We start from the raw sequence: 21,263 nt of genomic DNA, 5'->3' as shown, positions 1-21,263 counted from the left end.
ACACGAACTAAAAATATGATGATATAAATAAAAAAGAATAAATATTAACTAATCTAGTGTTCAATAACCCTTTGCCCTTTTATTTAGTATTTTTATTCATAGTATGAGTATTGTTGACTAATAATAAATTTTTATTAGAAATATAAAGCATATTTCCATCTAATTGAATTATTGAAAAAAAAAAGTTTGTATAAAAATAATCAATTAATAAATTATATTTATAACTGGATTATTATATATTTCAATCATATAAAACTATTTAACCATTTATTTGCCCTAATTTGAACCAAGCCATAAAATTATATAATTAGTTTACATTTACTTAAATTATTTGATTAATGTTTATATCTTTAATTAGTTTTATAGAATATTTGATAATTGTACACAATTAATCAAAGATATAAAACTCATGAAACAAAAAGAATAATAATAAAAATGTGAAGTCGGAGGTTGGTCTGGGATCGGATTTCCTGCTCATAATCTTTACGAGCACATATTGTGATTTTTTGTACAATACACTATTATTTCCCGGACAGAAATATCTATGGTCAGTAACCCATTGCAGCAGATGAATTTGTTATTTGTTGCAATAAATGTTTTTATTATTATTATTAAAAATATGTTTGAAAAATGAATTACATTTTGAAAATTTAAATTATGTCTTAATAAATACGTCTTTATAGTATTATACCACCTTTACTGCCGTTCATCACAGATGGACAGTCAAATGAATGAGGTTCAGCATATAGACTTTCAGCCAAGTCGATAGCATCAGATTCAGAGTCAAAGGAAGTCAACCTATAAGACGTCAATCAACAAATTAAAATAAAATCATTATGATGGTAACTATCCACCGGGAAAGATTACCTACCTAATGTCAACCGCGATACGAAAAAACTTCCTATGTTAAAAATACTATTTCCCTGTTAGTCAACGTCTTATTATAGTTGATGTTAATATTAAATTAAACTTCTATTACAAAACAAACAATCTATTTTTTCTTCTTTTTTTTATGAACATCCCTCTAATTGGTATATAAGTCGCAGGAAACAACGAAAATTCAATCAATTTGCATCCAGCATTCAACAAACAAATACACGATGGGTATTCAGGTGAGTTAACACATCCATTTACTCAACCGTATAATATTATTGTTATTTGCAGAAAACTATTATATTATTTGCTCTCGTTGCTTGCATAAGCAGCTTCCCATACGAATCGAAGCAAGTGGACAACGAGCAAGTTTTAATCGAAAAGAAAGTTATTGAAAATGAGACAGAGGCCTCAATTGTAGCTGAGGAAGACGTGCATAAGATTCACAACGATAAAGATGTTTCCGAAGTTAAAGAAGATGGATCGGTGGAGACAAAGTTTGCGGTGACGGAAATGACTATTCAGAAAATCGATGAAATCGCAGTAAACGTTGTTTCTGATGTTAATCAGATCGATGTTCAAGTTGAAGAACACACTACAGAACAAGCTGTTGCGGTCCAAAAATTTGATCAAGAGAATATTCAGAAGATGAATACTGTTGAAGATAAAGTTGATCATAAATCATCCGAATCTGAGTGTTCAGATGATTCCAGCGAAGAGCATCACTTTCATCATCACAAACATGATCACTATTAGTCCAATTATTCCTTATTTTTTGTTGAGTTATTCTTTTTTAGAGATAATTATTTTGTATTGGTGTTTTGTTTGATTTAGAAGTAAAGTAGCTTATGGAAATACAGTTTTATTTCTCTACTCCTGTTTAAATGACATTTTGTCAAGTGTCAAAATTTTTCTCGTGGGGTGATGTGAAATGCTTATAAATTATGGATAACGAAGGTGACGCCAAGCGCCTTCTCCTCGCCAACGATGGCCAATTCATACCAGAAAACGATATTGAGGAGATCTGGAAGGAGCCGAACGACAGATGTACCAAAAATCCGGGCGACAACGTCTCCATCAAACCAGAAGAGTTCGAACCCACGATGAACTACCTTCCTGCTTCCAAGAAGAAGCACGACCACAGGAAAGCCACGGAGAATCCTCTGTTCCGCAGAAAAATCGCGGAGAAGCAGGATGCCGTGATACCTGAAGGTCAAGAGCAATCGGTGGAGCCCGCGAAGGATGTCGAGGAGGACGTGGTTAACGATGTGGAGATGCAGACGCGTCCGCGATGGGTAACTGTTTTTCTGGTAACTATCTTAAATTTAAAGATAAAACAGCTTTCAAAGAGTTCCTTACCAATCCGTCAAATTCCATAGGTGTCGAGCTGCTTCATAAATTCCATGTATAATAATCTGGGAAACCGTTGCGTCTGGAACATTCTGATGGTGATCATCAAAGTCCTGGTAGCAGTCTTCGTTTACATGGTTCTCGCATGTGCCGCAATCATCGTTACCGTCTTGATCAATTCACATGATGCAATCAACACCAGACGGGTGAAGTTCCAAATTCCCGATGGTAACGAAAACAAAAATACTGCTGATGATAAAGGTCAGTGCATTACTAAAATTAGCAATAACCAAAATTAATTTTTATTTTAAAATTATTAAAAACGCTAATGAAGGCCAAAAAGTCCTAAAAAATACAGACGAGTTAATCACCAAAACAATTCAATTATAATAAATATAAAATTCATGTTTAACTTAAAACTTATATCAATAACAATTGAATACATGAGTAAGTGAGCAATTATTGTATTTTTTTAACTAAATACCCATTTACAAATTAATTATAAATTGCTCTTGCATAAAATATGACTAACTATAATTATTGATCGGAATCGAATACCAACGCATCATTAATTTCAAGGATGGATTCTTTCAGTTATAGATACATTAATTTCAATGAGAAAACAATGTTTAATTCTAATAAAATATTGAAAAAATATCCACTAACTTATCACAATATTTATTCACAATGGAAATAAATCTATTGACTCGAGTATTTCTGCGTGAAATAATATTATGTATTATTATAAAATCAATATCGTTTTCTTTTGTGATCTTCAAGAATTCAAATGAGATTCAATCTAAGATTTACAGTAATGAAAATGTAAATCGAGTTACGTGTATAGTTACCATTGTGCTCTGTGGTCTTTTGGTTGATTGACTCCGCTTTTCGTGACTGGTCGAATTCCGTTCCGGGTCTTGGATCTTGAACATAATTGATACAAGCAAGAGGTGGACAAGAATGAGAAGTTGTTATCTCAATCAAAAATAAAAAAATCCTTTAAAAAAACATACAGTTTTAGATGTAGTACCATTATATAGTAATAATTGGAAATGAATAATTACATATTACATAATTGAATAATTCTAATTAACTATTTGAAACGAGTCTATAAATACATTTACATGATTTTGGTTTAGAAATTTTTTGAAACTCGTAAATAAAGCATTTGGCGAAACTGGAAGACCATTAAACTTATGGTGTTTCGTTTACATGGAATATTTTTTGAATATGTCATAAGCCTATAATTGTTTCCACATGAGAAGTTTCTATCTGCTTTTATTAAATCTTCAGCATGTGAAAATCGCTTAACTTTCTTTATTTTATTTATTTTGCACGTTTTTTTTTTGCATTCGACAATCACAAATATTGAAGGCATGCATTAAACATCACTTGGTCGGTAATATATTTCTACTGCTATACACTTTCACACGTACTTTTCTGAATTAAATCAAAATCGAAAGGTTGTTCTTTTTTTGTAATTTTTGTAAAAATAAGCGTTAACCGTACTGCATTCATTTGCATTCGATTTGTACAAATGTAAATGTTAGTGTTAGTTTATCGGTCCTTTTACAAACTATACGCTTTCCAAATAGTTGCAATTTCACTTTTCAATTTAAAAAATCTGACAATAATATAAATTGGAAATAGGAATATTAGTTAAAAAAATTCTGTTTTGTCTTTTTATAAATTAAATCAATTTGAATATATTTTTAAGTTGGGTAGTAAGATCTTTTTTCAATTCATAAAATAATCTAGAAGGATAATTGAAACAAATTTAATTGTTACTAATATTGTTAAGAATTTATTGAAGTAATATTCACCGATGATAGTACTTGAATTAATGATTTGTGTGTACTCTATCTCAACTATTAATATTATTGCAATACACATGGTTGAAGGACTAAAATGTTTACAAATCGTTTCAACATTCCATCGGTATTAATTATTTCGTGTCTTCCTTTTATTTTTTCAGAAGTGGAAGAAATTAAGAGGCTGCCGCAAACATCAGTGAGTAAAGTAAAAATAAAAGGATTGTAACCTGCATCCAGCGTACGTGGAACAATAAACTGTGTTTCCAATTTATTTAATTTTCCAATTACCGTCTCTTTCTCCTCCTCCTCGTGTTAAATCTTCCGTTCTTTCTTTTTGTTAAATTCCCAAAGCTTCGCAAAATCGTTATGCTTCCTCTGCAAAAAAAAGAGTAATTAAGTGGCGTCTTAATTAATTGTGTGTGCGCTAATTTCGAAGTTTCCTGTAACTGTTCACCACTCGCATTATTCAGTCGCTTTAACTTAATTACAAGTTAAGAATCTCTGCTGTTGTTGTTCCTTTTTTTTCTTATGCCCACAAATATAAAACCCGTCGAAAATACAGTTAAAACGTTATTAATAATGTATTAATTTGATTCGGAATTTACGGAGTGGATCGCATGGGAACCAGGACTATCGAAACGTCGATCTTACGTGTTAATTGCTATAGAACACAGGAAGCTGAGTATTTTTAGAATAGCGTTATGACTAAAATCGATTAGTAGCTTTTTTTATCGAATTTTGCGAAAACGTCGCTTTCCTTCCAACTGTGAATGAGTCAATGTTTTCTACTCGTTTACAAATGTGATACGCGTAAAACCAACGAAAATTACGTAACGTTGCGCGCATTTCGCTTGCTCGTTATTCATTTTTTTTTTTGCAAAAGGCAAATATGCCTAACGCGGAGAAATGGTGAAAGTTTTTTTCGTTCCTTTAATATTCTTGTAACAGATGTTACATGTTCTGTTTGTTTTCATGCATTTCGATCCATAGAAATTCTCCGATTAATTGGATTATATGAATGGCGAAGAAGATATGCCATAACCAAACATAATTGAAATTCCGTTTTATCCTGAGAAATACTTTTAAAAGCACAAATAACTTTGTTCTTGTATCAATGCATTAAGAAAAATATATTTATGAAGTATATTCTTTTTAGTTATTTTGACTTTTATATGAAGTACCAAAATGGAATAAATTTTGTCAAAGTTTACACTTATACATTTTAATTAGTTTTAAAAACACACAACAATTTAAAAAGAGAAAAAAAAACCTAAATTTAAAATTATAGCAAAATTAAAATACATATTTTTAAGTTACTGTAATGTAAAGAAAAAGTTGGAATAGAATATTTTGACATAAGTTACAAAATACTGTCGTGTCCCAGGGATGGAATGCTGGACACAGTGGAATATTATCTTGTGTTATCGTTGTGGAGTCTCAGTTGTTAGGAATTTAATGAAATTCGTTTGGTTTTACATAACTTTATTCGTTACTTGGTCGATTCAAGATTCATCTGAGACTATGCTCATAATATTAAAGTTTTACTGAGACTATGCTAATCATATTAACGTTTTACTCAGACTAATTCTAAATACTTATTCTACTTACAAAAGTTCATTCTTATTAATACGGGGTGGGAGTTGTGATTGGAAGCAGGGCTTGTATATATTGATGATTAAGCGTTCCCACGGGAATCGGTCTTGGTGTTTTTGTTTATTATAAGAGCGGGACAAAGTCCTATGAATTTTTTTATATGAAAAATATGATTGATTACGATTGTACGTGTAATGATCATTATGTGTTTATAATATGAATTTGAATTTGGACTAAATGTATAGGAGTATCGATGGGAATGTTTACGCGGTCCCCTTGTTTATATTAAAGTGTATTGAACGGGATCACGGTAGAGGTTCCTTTATGCTGATGTATATGTTTATATAATAATGCGACTAAGAGACGCCATGGATGTCTCTAGTTCGTCAATACACTATATTAATAATAACAATTATGGTTGGACACAACAGTACAATGAAATTTGTTATAACTCATACTAAAAAATACAACCTCTATCTATTATAGTTTATTTTTCAAAAAATAATTCGGTCAAAATCAAATCTAAATATAAACATTTTTTGATCAAATATTTAATATCAAAAAATCAATATCTTTCCAGTTTAAAGAATTTCTCGAAATCGGATGAAGATTAATTGAAACTAGAAGATTGAAATTAAAGTTATGATTGTTTAAAATTAAATATTGTTGATTTCATATTAATTATATTCACTATTATCGTGTATTTTGGTATCAAAGTTGAAGTAATTAATTGATAAAACTGTGTTTCTAAATACCCATATTTCTTGAAAACCGCAATATCTGAACATGCAAATTAAAGCAAACATAAGAGATAATTAAGTAATATTAGTATATTACAGTTATCCGCATTTGAAAGTCAAGATTGAAACAATGAAATTACAAGTTTCTAAAGAACAATATCTTTAATAATAGAATATTTCTCATAAATTAACCTGGATATTTTAAAATTTATAATTTAGATTCAGACTATATATTTTAATTTTTTCTTTTAATTTCAATAATTCAAAATGCGGATTTTTTTCTACTAAGGTTGTTGACTTCTGTTTAACTGTCAAACATGGATTTAGCACGTAATAACAAGCCATTGTTACAATGCTCTCGACCGTAAAAATGCGTCTTGTAAAAGTATTTTTTTTTTTTTCAAAAAATTAAATAATGTCTTTATAAAATTATATTAATAGTTTTGATACTTTTCAACTCTTTGACATACCAAAGACTTGTTCCAAAGATATGAATATTATTTTCGAATTTCCACTTTATTACGCGGTAAAAAATAATTGTTATTAAAGTTGAAAAAAAAATGTATACCTTTTAACTGGTAAGTTTGTTTTTTTTAACGAAACATTGTCCAATATAGCCTTTTCCAACCTTTATGCTACTACGCCTCCCCGAAAAAAAAAATTTCCACGCCTCCCTTACCATTTATTGTGTTGTATAGACACGTTTTATTTATTTGAAGATATTATGGTATAAAAATCAATTTATTAAAAAAAATTGGCGCCTCCCCTGGCTATAGTCCGCTCCTCCTAGTTTGGAAACCGCTGGTCCAATAGATCAATCTGAAGTTCTGAAATTACATTTTAAATTGTTCATAAACGAGTAAAGCAGTGATGAATGAAATTCGTCAGGAATTATAGAAGAATTGAATTGGGAGAATCTACACATAAAATTTATTTTAAATCCTGGTATCAAGAACTTTTTATGAAGAATAAATATGCAAAATGTTGGTATTTCCTCAATTATTTACTAATGAAAAAAATGTTGTAATTTATTTATATGTTAAGGTGTTAATAATATTGATTTTTTGTAAACGGAAGAAAGTAATATGTAATAATAACATATTTATTTGTTTTTAAATAAAATACAATTTAAAATTCTCAAAAAATGTCTTGATAAAATATCGAAAAATCTTTATAAATATAGTTAATTACCTTAATAAATACTCGTTTCTTTTCATTTATTAAATTATTAATAATATTGATTTGTAAGAGATGGAAAAAGGAAGGAAAATAATAATATGTATTAGAGCATTACTATAAACAAATTGTTTTGTTTTTCGAAGGTATAACGATGTTAGCAAATATTGATGGATTCAATTTGGTTGGAAATGCGGTGCATTCTGGTTTGTTAAAAATGTTTTATGAGATGCAATAAGTATGATAATTGAATAAATACTACTTGTTTTGTGTGTGTCCGTTATGCTTATAAATCGGGCTAAACTGATCCGTAAACATAGCCTTTACACACAGTTTCCTTCTAAAACTTAGAATTTGAGTTGAAAGCGATTATAACTATTAGTAGAAAAAAAACTCAAGTGTTCAATATTTTATGTTTCGATTTTTTTTTCTAATTTATTTGTAATTATAATTGGAACAAAGTTATTTAAATAAAAAGAAACAGTTACTCATGATCGGAGGTGGTCGATGTGCTTCGAAGCGCACCGCAATTTCTAGAGAAATGAAAATAAATCCATAAAGTAAAAAGGAAAATAATTGCACATGATTTACATGAAACGTTATTTTATTTGCAAAGATAAAAAATATGTGTTTATAAAATGTATATAAAAAGTCATAAATAATAATAATACAATAAATAATGTAGCAAGCTCGTTTTCACTTGGCAAGTCGTTAAAATAAATGTAAAACTATAAGGGATTTCTTTTTTCTTTCCTTTTTTAAGTTTATATCAAAACCGGAAATCTGTCCTCGTCCTCTTCCTCCCTGTATTTCCTCACCGGATATCTGGCGGGTTTCCTGTAGTATTGCGGATAATATCCGTGCATGTAATACACTCTTCTAGAAGTCGGCGTGTGTGGGTAATCTCCACTGTTTATCCTTTGCCTTTTGGCCACTTGCTTCCTATACGCAAAGAGCGGTCTGTACACCAAACTATCTGCAGTCATCATCTCCTCTTCGGAATTATTAGCAGGCTGCACCAGCAACGGTTTCCCTTGATGGTCAGCCAAAATTTTCGAATCATCGTTCACTTGGGAAATGGGGATGGCCATGTACGTGGCTTGCTGCGAATTTTCGTTTCTATCCGTTTCGGACATCACAAAAATGTTCCTGTTCTCGCCTTGGCTCCATGGAGCGCAACTGGATAATCCCACCAAAGCTAAGATAATCTGCAAATACAATAAAATGTAATTGTTATTAAGAATAGTTCGAATTGCGAATGCTCACAGCAATTGTATTCATCTTCAGGGTTTAACTGTAACTGGACTTCATCCCGACTGAATGCTGCATCTTATAGTGGACAGAAATCACGATTCTTTGAAGTGGATTATTTTACCAATTAGCAAGCGGTTTGGGCCAGTTTACAATACGAAATTGTTTTAGTGCTTACTCAGATAACCCCGAAGATGATCTGCGCCGAATGTGTTTTGCCCCGACTTCACAGAATTATGAATGTTTACAAACATTCTTTGCAATATTTTTTTTCCACTGACTACATGATAAACTATTTTCCAGAAGCGACGGCATTGCTTCTTCGGGATGGTTCTATTTACTTAAAACTCTCTCACATCAAAACAAACAGTGACTTATTATTGCAAACAAGAACGGATATTCCAAAATTTTATGAAAGTTAAGGAACATGAACGGGTGACTTAGGTAAACTTTTCAACATTAAACAAAATCATTATTTAACAAAAAATTCTAATTAAATATTAATATATAATAAAATATATAACACCAGGGTAGAAAGACCTATGGTCAATAGCAGTTGAATTTTATTATTATGTTATTTTTTTTTAGTTTTATTATTTTGAAATAAATATAATTATTTTTTTTTTTTTAATAATATACAAATCTACATGCCAATTATTTCAAATCAGTCAAACTTGAACCAGAAATTGTCAATTAAAACTCTCATTATAAGTTGTTCCGGAGTTGTTGTTGAGGAAAATAATAAGTTTTTTTTATCCGAAACTTAATATGAAATAAATAGGGTGAAAACCCTAATAGGTAATAGTATTTTTTTCTTAAGAGCAGGGGGCGCAAATATTTGGCTTCTTTTTTTGTGGCATGAGCGCAAAGATTTCCTTCATATTTATTATATAAATAGTTTGAATGCAGACAACAACAAATACCAGTAATAATGTTTGTTTGCTTGCACTTTTCCTTCCAGAACAAAACTTATTACGACTCTAATTTCATCTGACTAATATTATTATTATCGTTGAAAAACAAGAAGAAAAATAACATTCCTTACTTGAAAATTTACTTTACGTAGCGCGAAGAGAAATTGTCTATAAATACGCAATCGCTTAGCTTTTTTTGTAGTATTATTATTTTTGTTATTTTATTTATTGCGTTTCTATTTGTATGTAGCAAACGGAGAAGGTGCATATGCATTTAATCGAAAACAAGATGTGCGAGCATTCGATGCAAATCAGGTATTTAATTGCGATGTTTCGTTAGATTTACATCCTATTAAACCCGGACGTTCCATTCGAATCTGAGGGAGAGAGTGAGAATGGGAGAGGAACTGATCAGCCATATTTTTACCGGGAATCATTACATTTAAATACTATTTACTATCACACTTCCAGTAATTTTTATTGACTTTCGATGTATGACGTCAAAACACCCTTTGAGAAATCATAAATTTAAATTCGACGATTCGTAACTTCATAATTATAACAATACAGTCGAACCTCGCTTAACGAGCAAAATGAATTGTAAGAAAAATGACTCGCTTAACGAGCGACGTTTCGCATAACGAGTGACAATGAGAACAGAAGTCCCGGATTGCGCGCTTTCTTCATCGGATTAAACTTGTTAAGCGAGGTTCCACTGTATATTCAATTGAGTTTGATTCATTTTTTCAGTCATTCCATAATCCACCAAGTCTATGTTGTACTGACCAGTACTGACACTATTTTAAAGATAAGTTCTGTAAACAGAGAAAGTGACATTTGATTAATTTGTTATTTTTGCACTTATGCAACCAATTAAGCAATTTTTAGTTTTTTTCCGTCACGTACTTGCCCTTTGCAAAGTTAACTCTTTATTTTTTCACAGCACTTTTTTGAATACTTTACGACTCCTATTTTTTATTTGATCTGTTTTTATTGAGTGGTTTTACCATTTTTAATTTATTATACAGATATATTGGTTTCTTGGTTTTAATTACTAATTACTAAGAGATTACGAACAATAACTTCTAATTTCTACATTTACCGAAATTCTAATTGAAATAGATACAAGCATCCCATTTTATTCAATTTATAAAATAAACGAAATTGATGTTTTCTTCTTACATATTCCCGTCCTGCGCATTATAAATCTATAATTTTAAGCATATTTGTATATTTATAGATATCGATATTGAACTTTAAATTTTTAGCGTTCCATTTGCAAAATCAACAAACGAATACGGTAATGTTGTATTATTATTGTATCAATATTTATAAACAGGTCCGGCCTATTTGCTCTCCAATCATCCCATTATAGTGTGTTACAAAACGTTCCAAAATTTTCCTCGTGTAACACTCTCGAATGTTGCGGAAATTGGATCTTACAAGGAGTAGGATTAACGTCGAAGATGCGGATTGCAAATTACCATAATAAATATTGACCGATGCAAAGCAAAATAGAGAAAGATACAAAAATAGAAAAATAAACCGTAGTGGATTCGATTTACTATATTAATCGATGAAATCCTTTTTGCTGGAAAACGGCGCGCTAATTCTTTGGGTAAACGGATATTTCCTTAAAACACCAGACCATTTGTCTTATATAAATCACCGTCGCTCTTCCAGATCTAACGCAAATCCAAAGTGCATCTGAGAAAGTGAAGATCACAAATAAAGATTTATTTAATTCAATTTGCACTTTTAACATCAAAAATTACAATCTTCGTGAATCGAAATGATTGCTTTACTTGTGAGTACTTTCTTTTCAAATTGTCTTTAACAATATTTTTTAATATAATTGATCCTTCTTACAGATTATATTGGTATCTATAGGTGGGTCGTTAAGTTATCCTGCTATAGATGACGACAACTCTGATGAACTCTTCGTGTTGTCTCCATTGAGAGGTCAAAGAATTAGACAAAACGATATCGTCGTACAACCCTTTAAAGGAGATGACAACAGCATCTTTTCGCCAGTTTCCAGACCCAGAAGTGATGCTCCGGCACGAAGACGCGCCGATAAATCGAATGTTGATGAATTCCCAACCATTATATAAGACTATTCCCCATTTTTATACCTTATTTATTATGATAGTAGACTTTATACTTTTTTTCTAATAAAATAATTTTAAAAACGTGATTTATATGGAATATTTGTATTTTAAACATTACAAATTTCTATGTAGGCTTATTTATTGATTTAAGTATTAATATGACATGTTGTTTACAATCCCTTGATTGTTCTCGCAAATAAGTTTAATTGGAAATTTTTCTGAATTAGAAGTAATATTTCGTGTGAAATGCTCAAGCAACTTGTGAAAAGTAAAATTTATAATATATCTAATACTTCTTATTTAAATGAATAATAAAAATAACGATAATGTTAAATATAAAATACATTTATTTCATCAATAACAATAGTAACAGTTTTAAGTACGATTACAAATATCGGCATACCACTTCTTGCTATTGTAACAATTAACGTTAGTGCAGTGTGGACAACGATTCAAAAATTTGTGACTGACTCCACCGCCATTCTTCAGATGATCCTTAACAATTCCTGTTAGAGCGTCGATGAAAAGAGGATGGTCATTAGGCGTCGGTACCCTTCTGATATGTTTCACGCCAATTTCACCTGCCAAATCTTTGCAATATTCAATATCCATCTCGTGCAGAGTCTCGATGTGTTCGTTGACGAAAGCGATGGGCACCAGTAAGAAAGTCTTTTTCCCTTGCTTAACATACCCCTTTAGGGCGTCATCCGTGAATGGCCCCAACCATGGAAGAGGTCCAACCTTAGATTGCCATACTAATTGATAAGGATTGCAATAATTCAATTCCTGCATAACCATTTGAACAGTGGCTCCCACCTCTGAGGGATATGAATCACCTCTGTTAACAGTCTTCAATGGAATTGAATGTGCTGAAAACAAAATAATTGCCTCCTTCTGTTTATCTTCAGGTAACTGTTTCAGCTCTTTCCTGATCAAATCAGCAAATGTCTTTGCCAAGAGTGGATTTGTGGACCAGCGATCAATTACACTCAACTTAATGTCCTTTGGGAAGCCAATCTTCCTAAAATGTCTGTAAATAGCATTGAAACTTGACCCAGATGTGGCACAGCTGTATTGTGGATACTGTGAAAACACCACAATTCTTTTGACTCCATCTTTTAGAACCTCATTAAATGCCTCATCTGTAAATGGTGTCACATACCGGAATGCTGTGTAATTCTTATGTGGAGCACTCTCCGGACATTGCTCATCTAATTGCTTACACAGTAACTGGCCCTGTTTCTCAGTCCACTTGAATATAGGTGATCCACCTCCAATTTCATCATACTTCTGCTTGACCTCCGGTGTTCTCCTTTTGGCAATCCAAGGTCCTAGTTTGTTTTGAAAAAATGGAAACTGGATCATATCTTTGTCTGTCATTATGCCCAGCAGATAGTCATGTACATTCTCCGAACTCTGTGGTCCTCCCATGTTCAACATAACAATTCCAGTTTTGGGGCTACTTTGAGAGCTTGCAAACCTCAACGCCATGAAGGGCTTCAGTCTCATTACTTGTTTTATTGAAAACATCGTACTTTATTAACTGAAATATGATAAACTTTCACCGCACAATACACATTCACATTTCCTGTTTTAAATTAACCACATTACGTTGCAAAATAATTAGATTGATCTAGACAGGATGGAAACAATCATGTAACATGGGTTATCTAAAAAAAATGAACATAGACAACCGATGAAACAAAATCATAATGATTTACATTAAATTTAGAAAATGGATATCATAAAAATTCATTTCAACTATTGCTATTAACAGAAAAATGTTTATTTTTTAACTTAGTCTTTATAAAAAAACTGACCAACATTGATTACTTAATTAAGGTTAGCTTAATTGCAATCACTATTTAGATATATTACATAAATATTAAATTATCTATTTGATAATATCTCAACAAATCATATACTTAAAAATAATTGAAACTCACTTATTAAGCCATTTATTTAATCATAATTTAGTTCTTATATGTATATAACTATAATTTAACTATAAACAAATACTCCTTTAGGCAGGTCCACCCCTGTTGATGTAATCAATTTCTTCCTGTTCGATTGGCTTCCTTTTGTACCTTAAGGGCAGTTGAAAATCATAGATTGATGCAGCAGAGGCTGCTGCTTGAGCTTTCGCAGGGGGAGCACTGGCTGTTGGGCTAGCAATGGTATGGGCTGGGGCTGCACTTTTATTGCCTCCATACCTAAACTTAATAGCTGGGAACCTCAATTTTGCTCCAAGAGCAATGGACCTGGATTGGATCATTTGCAAAACCATATCTTCTAATCTTCAGTATAACCTGAAACTGACCATTTAGTAAATGTATTTTTGGAAATTTTCAACTGGGTCTCACTTATTTATACATTACATCAGAGCAAAAATCGAACAAATCTGGCGATACCAGTTTTGCCTATACACAATCTGTCAAAAACAGTGGTGTGAAGTTAGCTATGAAGATTGCTAAAATTTGAATTTGAAATAGTTTGTTAATAACATTTACCTGTTATGTTGTGTTGTAGAGCTGTTAACTGTTAAAACAGTTTATTTTCTTTAAATTTATTTTATAAGTGTTTCAGTATATATCATTTATTATGTTGATATTTCTGCTACCACCATCAAATAACATTTTTGTGAACTAAACTAGGTCGTACTTGTATGTATAATCATTATATTTAAGAGATGGGTGTAAAACAAATATATATTTAAAGTAATTATTTGAAAATTTATTTTTAATTAATACTTTGGCATTTGCACTACATGAAGCGACTTTATAAATAGATTCAGCTAAAACTCAACAGTATTATGATTGAGCTAAAACTAAAAAATACATACATTTAAATAAATAAACTAAACAGTCTTCAGAAAAAATAAAATAACAAGAAATGATTCTCTCAATGGGAATTACACGTCAGATTAATCATATCCACAGCCTTTTTGTAGTTTTGATGAATGCCTCGAAAAAGCATGAATTAACATCAATGGTGTATTCTTGAGGCAAACAATGGCTTAAAAACGATCATATCATCCAGGTCTCTGGTTACTCTCCTGTTAAAACCTCTCCTGAAGTACGGACGAAAAATGTATTGAGCAGTTTCAAGATCATCATCCAAATCTTGAGTTTTCTCCGGCTTCACGGACCTGCTGTATCTGGATTTCGGACTTTGCTCAATTTCGTCGACGTCCCTGAATCTCCTCCTCGAGATTCTATTCCTTTGTGAGCGGAAATTGGGACGGAAGATGATTGTGTTGGCTGCAGTCTCCAAATCTTCTTCTTCTTGGGGAGCAGCGCGAACGCGTCTTCTGTTGGTCTTCTTGGTTTTGCTTCGGAACAACGGTCTGAAGACTATGGTATTAGCAGCGACTTCGAGATCATCGTCTAAACCAATTTGAGAAACATCTCTTTTGCTGATCAGTTCTTGTCCGGGTAATTCGATGTTCTTTTGCTTAATGATTCCAGATGGAACTGCACATGCAACGGCTGCTACGACCAATAACAGTAAAATCTGCAGAGAAAAAAAATATTAATTACCTGACTCAAATTGTTATCAATGTTATATTACTTACAGTAAAATTCATGATTGTTGTTCGATTTGATCTTTGTTTCTCTGCTAGTTTCTCTTGTGTTGAGATTGAGTGGAATGTGAGTGGATCAGAGTAGATTTTCATTTTATACCCGACACGTTTTACGCTGATCAACGTTGCACTAATTGTTCATTGACGCTTGTGTACTACAAGTGCTAATTGTAAAACAATGTTTACTTATAATGAGTTCATTATTAAAGTAGTAAGAAGAAGTATGAGACATCTTTCTCGAATAGTAACTGGCTCCGATCTGTGTTTGTCTTAGCAAAATAGACGTTTATGTTACGAAATTCGTTGATTGTGCAAATTATTTCTCATTAGAAAACTTCATTTCGCATTTGACACTGATTTAATTTTACTCAAATTGATGATAAAGTTTCAACTTTTTATTGGTGATTGCAAAACCATTTTTTTTCAAAGACGAGGTAAATATATATTAAATTGTTTTTTTTTTCTTGCTAACAAACCGATTTTGAAGACTTCGTGAAATTTTTGTGATCATTCTTTGGACTTCGGATTTTTAATAACGAAATAGTATTACGAAAATCTGATACGAAAGGTCGTTGGTTCGATTCCCAAAAACCCACAAAAATTTGTGGGAGCCGATAAACCCGAAACGGGTAGAAATAAGGCCAAAGAGATTTATATCAATAATAAATTGATATAAATCTCTTTATATTAAAAAAAAATAATATTATTCCGGTTAGCTAAAAATTGAAATAAAATAAAATAAATATTGCGTAAGAACTATGATATAAAAACATATATACACATATTCTTATCATAATTATGAAGGTTAAACGATCTTTTTCGAGGAAAGTACTTGAATTGGTATTCTGTAACCTATATAATAACAATGATCATTTAATAGTTTAACAAGTTTGACATTGACTTTATGAATTGGGTTACAGTTTGACATTAACCTAATTCACAAAGCCAAAATATATTTTGTTTGATGGTCATTTATAAATTAGAAAATCGAATTCAAGTACACTAAAAGTAGCTAATTATTGTTTTAACAAATTATTGCTTAAGTTCTATAACTTTGTTTAAATTAATTTGCATATAAAAAATCATAATAAAGTTTTAATCGACTAATGTTTGACGTTTATTTTAAAACTAGCTGCGCCTATAAATAGTATAAATCGTACAATAATTCAAATGTCAAACACGTGTCTATATATAAATCAATTTGTAAAGACTCTTTAACGTCGTCGTGGCATAATCACATTGTTCTGATTAGCTACAAATCATCATTAGATAATTAAGTCACGCATCGCCGCTGTCGCCTTGTTCCATATTTACAAAAATAATATTGTCCCAATCAATTAAAGGACCGAGCGCACTCGCAACGACCGTTTGCGCAACCAATTTGTACAAATTATTCACCGGATATCCCAATTATTAAGTATTCTCGGTATCAACTTAATTGTTCATACATTTCATAAAAATCTCAGTTAAATTCATCAATGTTGTTATTTTAAATTGTAATTTTATTCGAAAAAACATAGTAGTTCAAGTAAATAAATACCCTTATTTTATTATCATTTGTATCTGTCAAAGTCACTTTTAAACTTAGTTTACTGTTAATGACAGTTTTTATATGACAGTCTGTTATATTTAAATCTTTCATTTCTTTTTATTTACCATATAACTCGAATTTAAAATACATATCTTCTTTTTTTTAGATTCACTGTTAATTAAACATCTTTCTCTTTTACATGAAATTTCGAAAATTGGACGTCAATGTGAGATGTGAATAGAGTATTTTTGCAATGAACGACGCAAATACATACAATAATATTTGCTAGGATAATTAAAACCTCGCATTTTTCTTTTGTCTCGTTCACGCCGCGCATTAATTAGCTATAAATACGCGATAATCCTACGTCCTTCCTCCAACTCATATCTACGTATCAACCTAATATGAAGAGCTAAAGATAAAAATCTTTATTTATTTTGTTTGTTCTATTTCTTCATATCGTAACCTATGAAAGAAAACAAAGTTAAAGTGTTAAAAATAAATAGTATAGCAATCACACCATCCTTTGGTAAATAACAATACTACAATCAGAAACTTTAACTAATACACTGGCCTCTCTTAAACTTTAATTAACGCGATAAAAGTTTGAGTAAATACAATGTGAGCAATGGATTGATATGGACTAAATATTTCTATTACAACACCACAACTTTTTCACAATCGGACAGTGTTCAGTCTTCGAATCGTTTGATTGGTGATTTGTGTTGTATTTCATGTGCAATTGATTATTAAGAAAACGTCTATCCGTTTGCTGCGGTAAGATTTAATTAATGTTAATTGCAACGACCTGAGGCAGGAACAGGTAACAAAGGTTAACATAATACTTACGTTTCTAATTAATTAATATCGCTTCTCCTCTTTCCATCAAACTACTTCAATCTAGTTTTATTTTTGAAAATCTGCTTCAAATATAAAAACTATCGAATCTCGCAAACAAAGACAGGTTCGCATTCATAAAATGGACAATTTTCGAATAACAAACGTAAATTATTAATAAATAATTGAGAACTTTGCATATTGACTTTTAATCGAAAATATAATAAATTGTCTACGCAAAAAAACGAGCGCAAATAAAATAGTGATTATTTAAGCAGCAACAGCATTCCGCGATAAGTTTTCTTCGTCCAAGCATTGCCAATACTGTTATTGTTGCATTCATTTACATCTGCTATAATAATTATCTTATTCTTGTTGTTCCATAAATAAAAATCAGTCATAACAATTTTATTTTGAGTTTTTAAGTGTGAATGAGAAAGGAAAAAGGACCACTAAATTTATCTGCACTAGAGGTATTTAGTATATAGTAAATTTAGGCATGATTTTTATGGGCCAGAGACCCGTTCAATCAAACATAATTTGGGATAATTGGAGACCCTCAAACAGTTTTAATACAGGGTCCCCAAATGAATAAGCTTTCACATAATCCCGGTATAGTATTAATTCAATTATTTAATGTTCAAAGTAAAAATATTGAATTATAACCGTTTTTTATTAACATTCCTATTAAACTATTGTTTGTACGGGATGCAGCAGAGGTGTGTCAAAAATATGGTCGTAAAATAGTCGTCACGGCCGCAACGCGGATGTCTTTAAAATGCAAATGTACCACCAAAAAACGTATTTATGGTGATCAAAGACTATCAGAAATATCTGTGATAACATTTGTACGTTTCCTATCCTGGACAATACAAGAAGCGCAAATATTGATCATTACCGTTGAAACGCGAAAGGAACAATGATGAGTTCGGATTTAGTGTCCTTTGGTTAAAGAATTAGCGAGTCACTAACCGCTGCTAAAATATTAAAATGTTATTCATCTCTTCCACTCTTTCAGATCGCTATTCATTTTACTGCTTTGAGTCGCAAAAAAAATATATTCGCCGAAATACCATTATACGTGAAGAGATCGTCGCCAGTGATACGAAGTTACGCGAAACAAGGAAATGTTCTTAGTAAGTACTTCTTTATTCATAACTTATTCAGCGGAAAATCCGCCAATTTTGGTGTAAATTCTGTTTTATATTTAACATTAAATTGTTTTTTTACAAAAGTTTTACTAATTTCTTTAATTGATTATTGTTAAAATAAAAAGTGAATGTTTGACAAAACATGTGATGAATTAAGACAATTCATTATTATTTTTAATGCAATTTGGAGATAAACCTTCAAATAATTCGGATATTGACTTTTCGAATAATAATGATGTATAAATTTGTGTAAACTTTATTAAATCAAAAAAGATTCACTTTAATAATAAATCTTAATTAAAGTAAAATTAACCAAAAATGATTGATTCAAAATTTAATCCATCCAACAAATACATATACTGACTTTTTCAAATAATCGTCATATGAATATTATAAAAAGTCATTATGTCATATATAAAAATAATACTGATTTACGTGATTGCAAACACGCATTTCAATTAACAGTCATTTATTCAGTTATTTTATTTCAAAGAATTGTACAAAATATGAACATTAAAATGAAACTTTTATCTAGTTTAATAAAAAATCCTTTATTATTTAATAATGTTTTTTTATTGTTACAAGTTCTATTTTTGCTACCCGTTCGATGTAGTGGAGATATTGGATTTTTTAGTCGAGTTTGAAGCTCATCACCAATGCTCAAATAGTCAATAAATATCGATAAGCAATTCTGGTTGCATAAATGTAAATATAATTTAACAACGCAAATTGAATTTTTTGATGTCATTAAAAATGAGGTCAGAATGAACTATTTTTTAGTTACAAATTGAGAATTCATATCTTACCCAATTAAGCAATATGGGAAATCAATATTATGTGTTAAATATAATTAAACTAATTCTAATGAATAATTTCATGACATTTTATTACAAGATAACAACCTTTTAAAGAATTCACTCAAATGCGTAATATAAGTTTATTACATTTTTAATACTCAAATATCTAAAGATAAAGTTTATAGAAATTATTAGTATATTATGCTCTTTCTTGCTGCAATGTCAGAATATAAAAATATAATGTCTTTGGGGTATAAAATAAAGTTAAGAATGAAAAATAAACATTATATAAACAACCTTTTCAGATTATCCTAATGTTCTGCTGTTTGATGACAGCCAACTGCAAACCATCCGATAATCCTTCTTTTACTAACGTTGTTGCTACGCAACAAACGCCAAATCATTACGCTGGAAGATTGAAGCTTATCCACGTTTTTTTTCCGACTAAAGAACCTCTATTTCGTCAATACTGGCAAAGGTACAAAGGCGATATGATCACTAGACGCAAAAGATCAGTTGATGGTGATGCAACCATTCAGGATCCTTACAAGAATGTCGTCATGGTCGATGATATTAACAATAGAAACTCGACTGACAAGAAGAAATCACCAATCGATAATTTCTATAATATGAATGTGGAGATGGTCGCAGCTGAGGACATCCCATTTCCTCCATTGTTTCAGTACAGATTGAAGCAGAAGAGACGCAACGAGAGGTTTTTGGAGCGTCAAAAGGATCAGTATAGAAAGGAACAAGGTATACATTTTTATTCTTAATGTGATCAAAATTTCAACTGTATTCTATATGAACAAATTGAAGATTGATCCAATTGTAGTCTAATAACTTTTTCAGTAATTCTAGAATTGCTTTTAAACTTACTTTATTTTTCAGGTTGGTAACTACGGATTGGTATCTTGGAATCAATTCCAAAATATTCCAGCGTTAGGTTCCACATGGACTGAGTCAAACCAAACCATTTTATTTTTATTAGAGTTTATTATATAACATTGATTATGATTTTTATTTTAATACGTTTACTTTTTTTTATAAGATCGTTTATACTAAAGATTTATACTATTTATTTCTACCAATGTAACAATAGAATTTAAAGAAATAAAAACCAACTTAAATCATTATATCTTATTGTTGGTGATCTATTCTATATTCTGATATATTAAATATAGAAATATTTTTTTTAGCAAATAAATATTTTTGTATAATTTTTTATTTATTGATAAAAAAATGAGAATCTAAGGTATTTTATAGCGTAAAGAGTATCATCATCTAAATCAGTGTTTCTCAAACTTTTTTTTATCCATGACCCTCTTTTGCACTTGTAAGAAAAATGTATGTGTAGAAAAGCATCCCTGTCATTATTCGTTTTATTTAGCTCCAAATGGACTTATTGTCGTGTCCCAGGGATGGAATAAGTTTATTATAATAACTTGGGTACACTTGGGTCTTTTTCCAAGACAATGTAGTTACTTTGATAGGTTGACTAAGACTCTATCAGTCTGAAGGTTTTAATGAGACTAATTCTAA

At 30.8% G+C, this 21,263-nt stretch overlaps 6 protein-coding genes across 11 annotated transcripts; 2 read left to right on the top strand and 4 right to left on the bottom strand.

Annotated features, from left to right (window-relative positions):
* The first annotated feature begins 1,080 nt into the window (after positions 1-1,080).
* LOC108559202 lies at positions 1,081-1,686 on the top strand. Its single transcript, XM_017916386.1, has 2 exons — positions 1,081-1,112; positions 1,165-1,686. Exons 1-2 carry the CDS (start codon positions 1,101-1,103, stop codon positions 1,627-1,629), a joined length of 477 nt encoding a protein of 158 aa, XP_017771875.1. The 5' UTR covers positions 1,081-1,100; the 3' UTR covers positions 1,630-1,686.
* Positions 1,687-8,223: 6,537 nt separating this feature from the next.
* On the bottom strand, positions 8,224-8,909 carry LOC108559199. The gene is made up of 2 exons (XM_017916383.1): positions 8,813-8,909; positions 8,224-8,754 (listed from the first exon to the last, which is right to left on the bottom strand). Exons 1-2 carry the CDS (start codon positions 8,825-8,827, stop codon positions 8,311-8,313), a joined length of 459 nt encoding a protein of 152 aa, XP_017771872.1. The 5' UTR covers positions 8,828-8,909; the 3' UTR covers positions 8,224-8,310.
* A 3,242-nt stretch (positions 8,910-12,151) lies between these two features.
* LOC108559192 (ferrochelatase, mitochondrial) lies at positions 12,152-13,484 on the bottom strand. The gene has a single exon (XM_017916369.1). The coding sequence runs from the start codon at positions 13,350-13,352 to the stop codon at positions 12,198-12,200; it is 1,155 nt and encodes a 384-aa protein (XP_017771858.1). The 5' UTR covers positions 13,353-13,484; the 3' UTR covers positions 12,152-12,197.
* Positions 13,485-13,771: 287 nt separating this feature from the next.
* LOC108559195 lies at positions 13,772-14,274 on the bottom strand. 3 transcript variants are annotated; one of them, XM_017916376.1, is made up of 2 exons: positions 14,201-14,274; positions 13,772-14,137 (listed from the first exon to the last, which is right to left on the bottom strand). In XM_017916376.1, exon 2 carries the CDS (start codon positions 14,107-14,109, stop codon positions 13,846-13,848), a length of 264 nt encoding a protein of 87 aa, XP_017771865.1. In that variant the 5' UTR covers positions 14,110-14,137; positions 14,201-14,274; the 3' UTR covers positions 13,772-13,845. The 3 variants fall into 3 exon arrangements, with proteins under 3 accessions (XP_017771865.1, XP_017771866.1, XP_017771864.1); XM_017916377.1 differs by having other exon boundaries at positions 14,196-14,264; XM_017916375.1 differs by having other exon boundaries at positions 13,772-14,131; positions 14,186-14,263.
* Positions 14,275-14,581: 307 nt separating this feature from the next.
* On the bottom strand, positions 14,582-15,743 carry LOC108559201. Its single transcript, XM_017916385.1, has 2 exons — positions 15,397-15,743; positions 14,582-15,335 (listed from the first exon to the last, which is right to left on the bottom strand). Exons 1-2 carry the CDS (start codon positions 15,496-15,498, stop codon positions 14,808-14,810), a joined length of 630 nt encoding a protein of 209 aa, XP_017771874.1. The 5' UTR covers positions 15,499-15,743; the 3' UTR covers positions 14,582-14,807.
* A 1,521-nt stretch (positions 15,744-17,264) lies between these two features.
* On the top strand, positions 17,265-20,696 carry LOC108559197. 4 transcript variants are annotated; one of them, XM_017916380.1, is made up of 4 exons: positions 17,265-17,713; positions 18,792-18,909; positions 20,027-20,477; positions 20,613-20,696. In XM_017916380.1, the coding sequence occupies exons 2-4, from the start codon at positions 18,901-18,903 to the stop codon at positions 20,618-20,620; spliced, it is 468 nt and encodes a 155-aa protein (XP_017771869.1). In that variant the 5' UTR covers positions 17,265-17,713; positions 18,792-18,900; the 3' UTR covers positions 20,621-20,696. The 4 variants fall into 4 exon arrangements, with proteins under 4 accessions (XP_017771869.1, XP_017771868.1, XP_017771867.1 ...); XM_017916379.1 differs by having other exon boundaries at positions 17,265-17,759; XM_017916378.1 differs by having other exon boundaries at positions 17,265-17,768.
* Positions 20,697-21,263: the final 567 nt, after the last annotated feature.

Source organism: Nicrophorus vespilloides, unplaced genomic scaffold (genome assembly GCF_001412225.1).
Source record: "Nicrophorus vespilloides isolate i.1.1-1 unplaced genomic scaffold, Nicve_v1.0, whole genome shotgun sequence".
Classification (NCBI taxonomy): domain Eukaryota; kingdom Metazoa; phylum Arthropoda; class Insecta; order Coleoptera; family Silphidae; genus Nicrophorus; species Nicrophorus vespilloides.
This window is presented reverse-complemented; position numbering and strand designations above follow the sequence as displayed.

What these genes read in the sequence shown, in the direction of transcription:
- LOC108559192 (XM_017916369.1), bottom strand. Translation starts at nt 13,352, where the DNA reads ATGTTTTCAATAAAACAAGTAATGAGACTGAAGCCCTTCATGGCGTTG.
- LOC108559195 (XM_017916376.1), bottom strand. Translation starts at nt 14,109, where the DNA reads ATGGTTTTGCAAATGATCCAATCCAGGTCCATTGCTCTTGGAGCAAAA.
- LOC108559201 (XM_017916385.1), bottom strand. Translation starts at nt 15,498, where the DNA reads ATGAAAATCTACTCTGATCCACTCACATTCCACTCAATCTCAACACAA. An exon ending in CAACAATCATGAATTTTACT is followed by an intron (nt 15,336 to 15,396) that starts GTAAGTAATATA and finishes TTTTCTCTGCAG; the next exon opens with ATTTTACTGTTATTGGTCGT.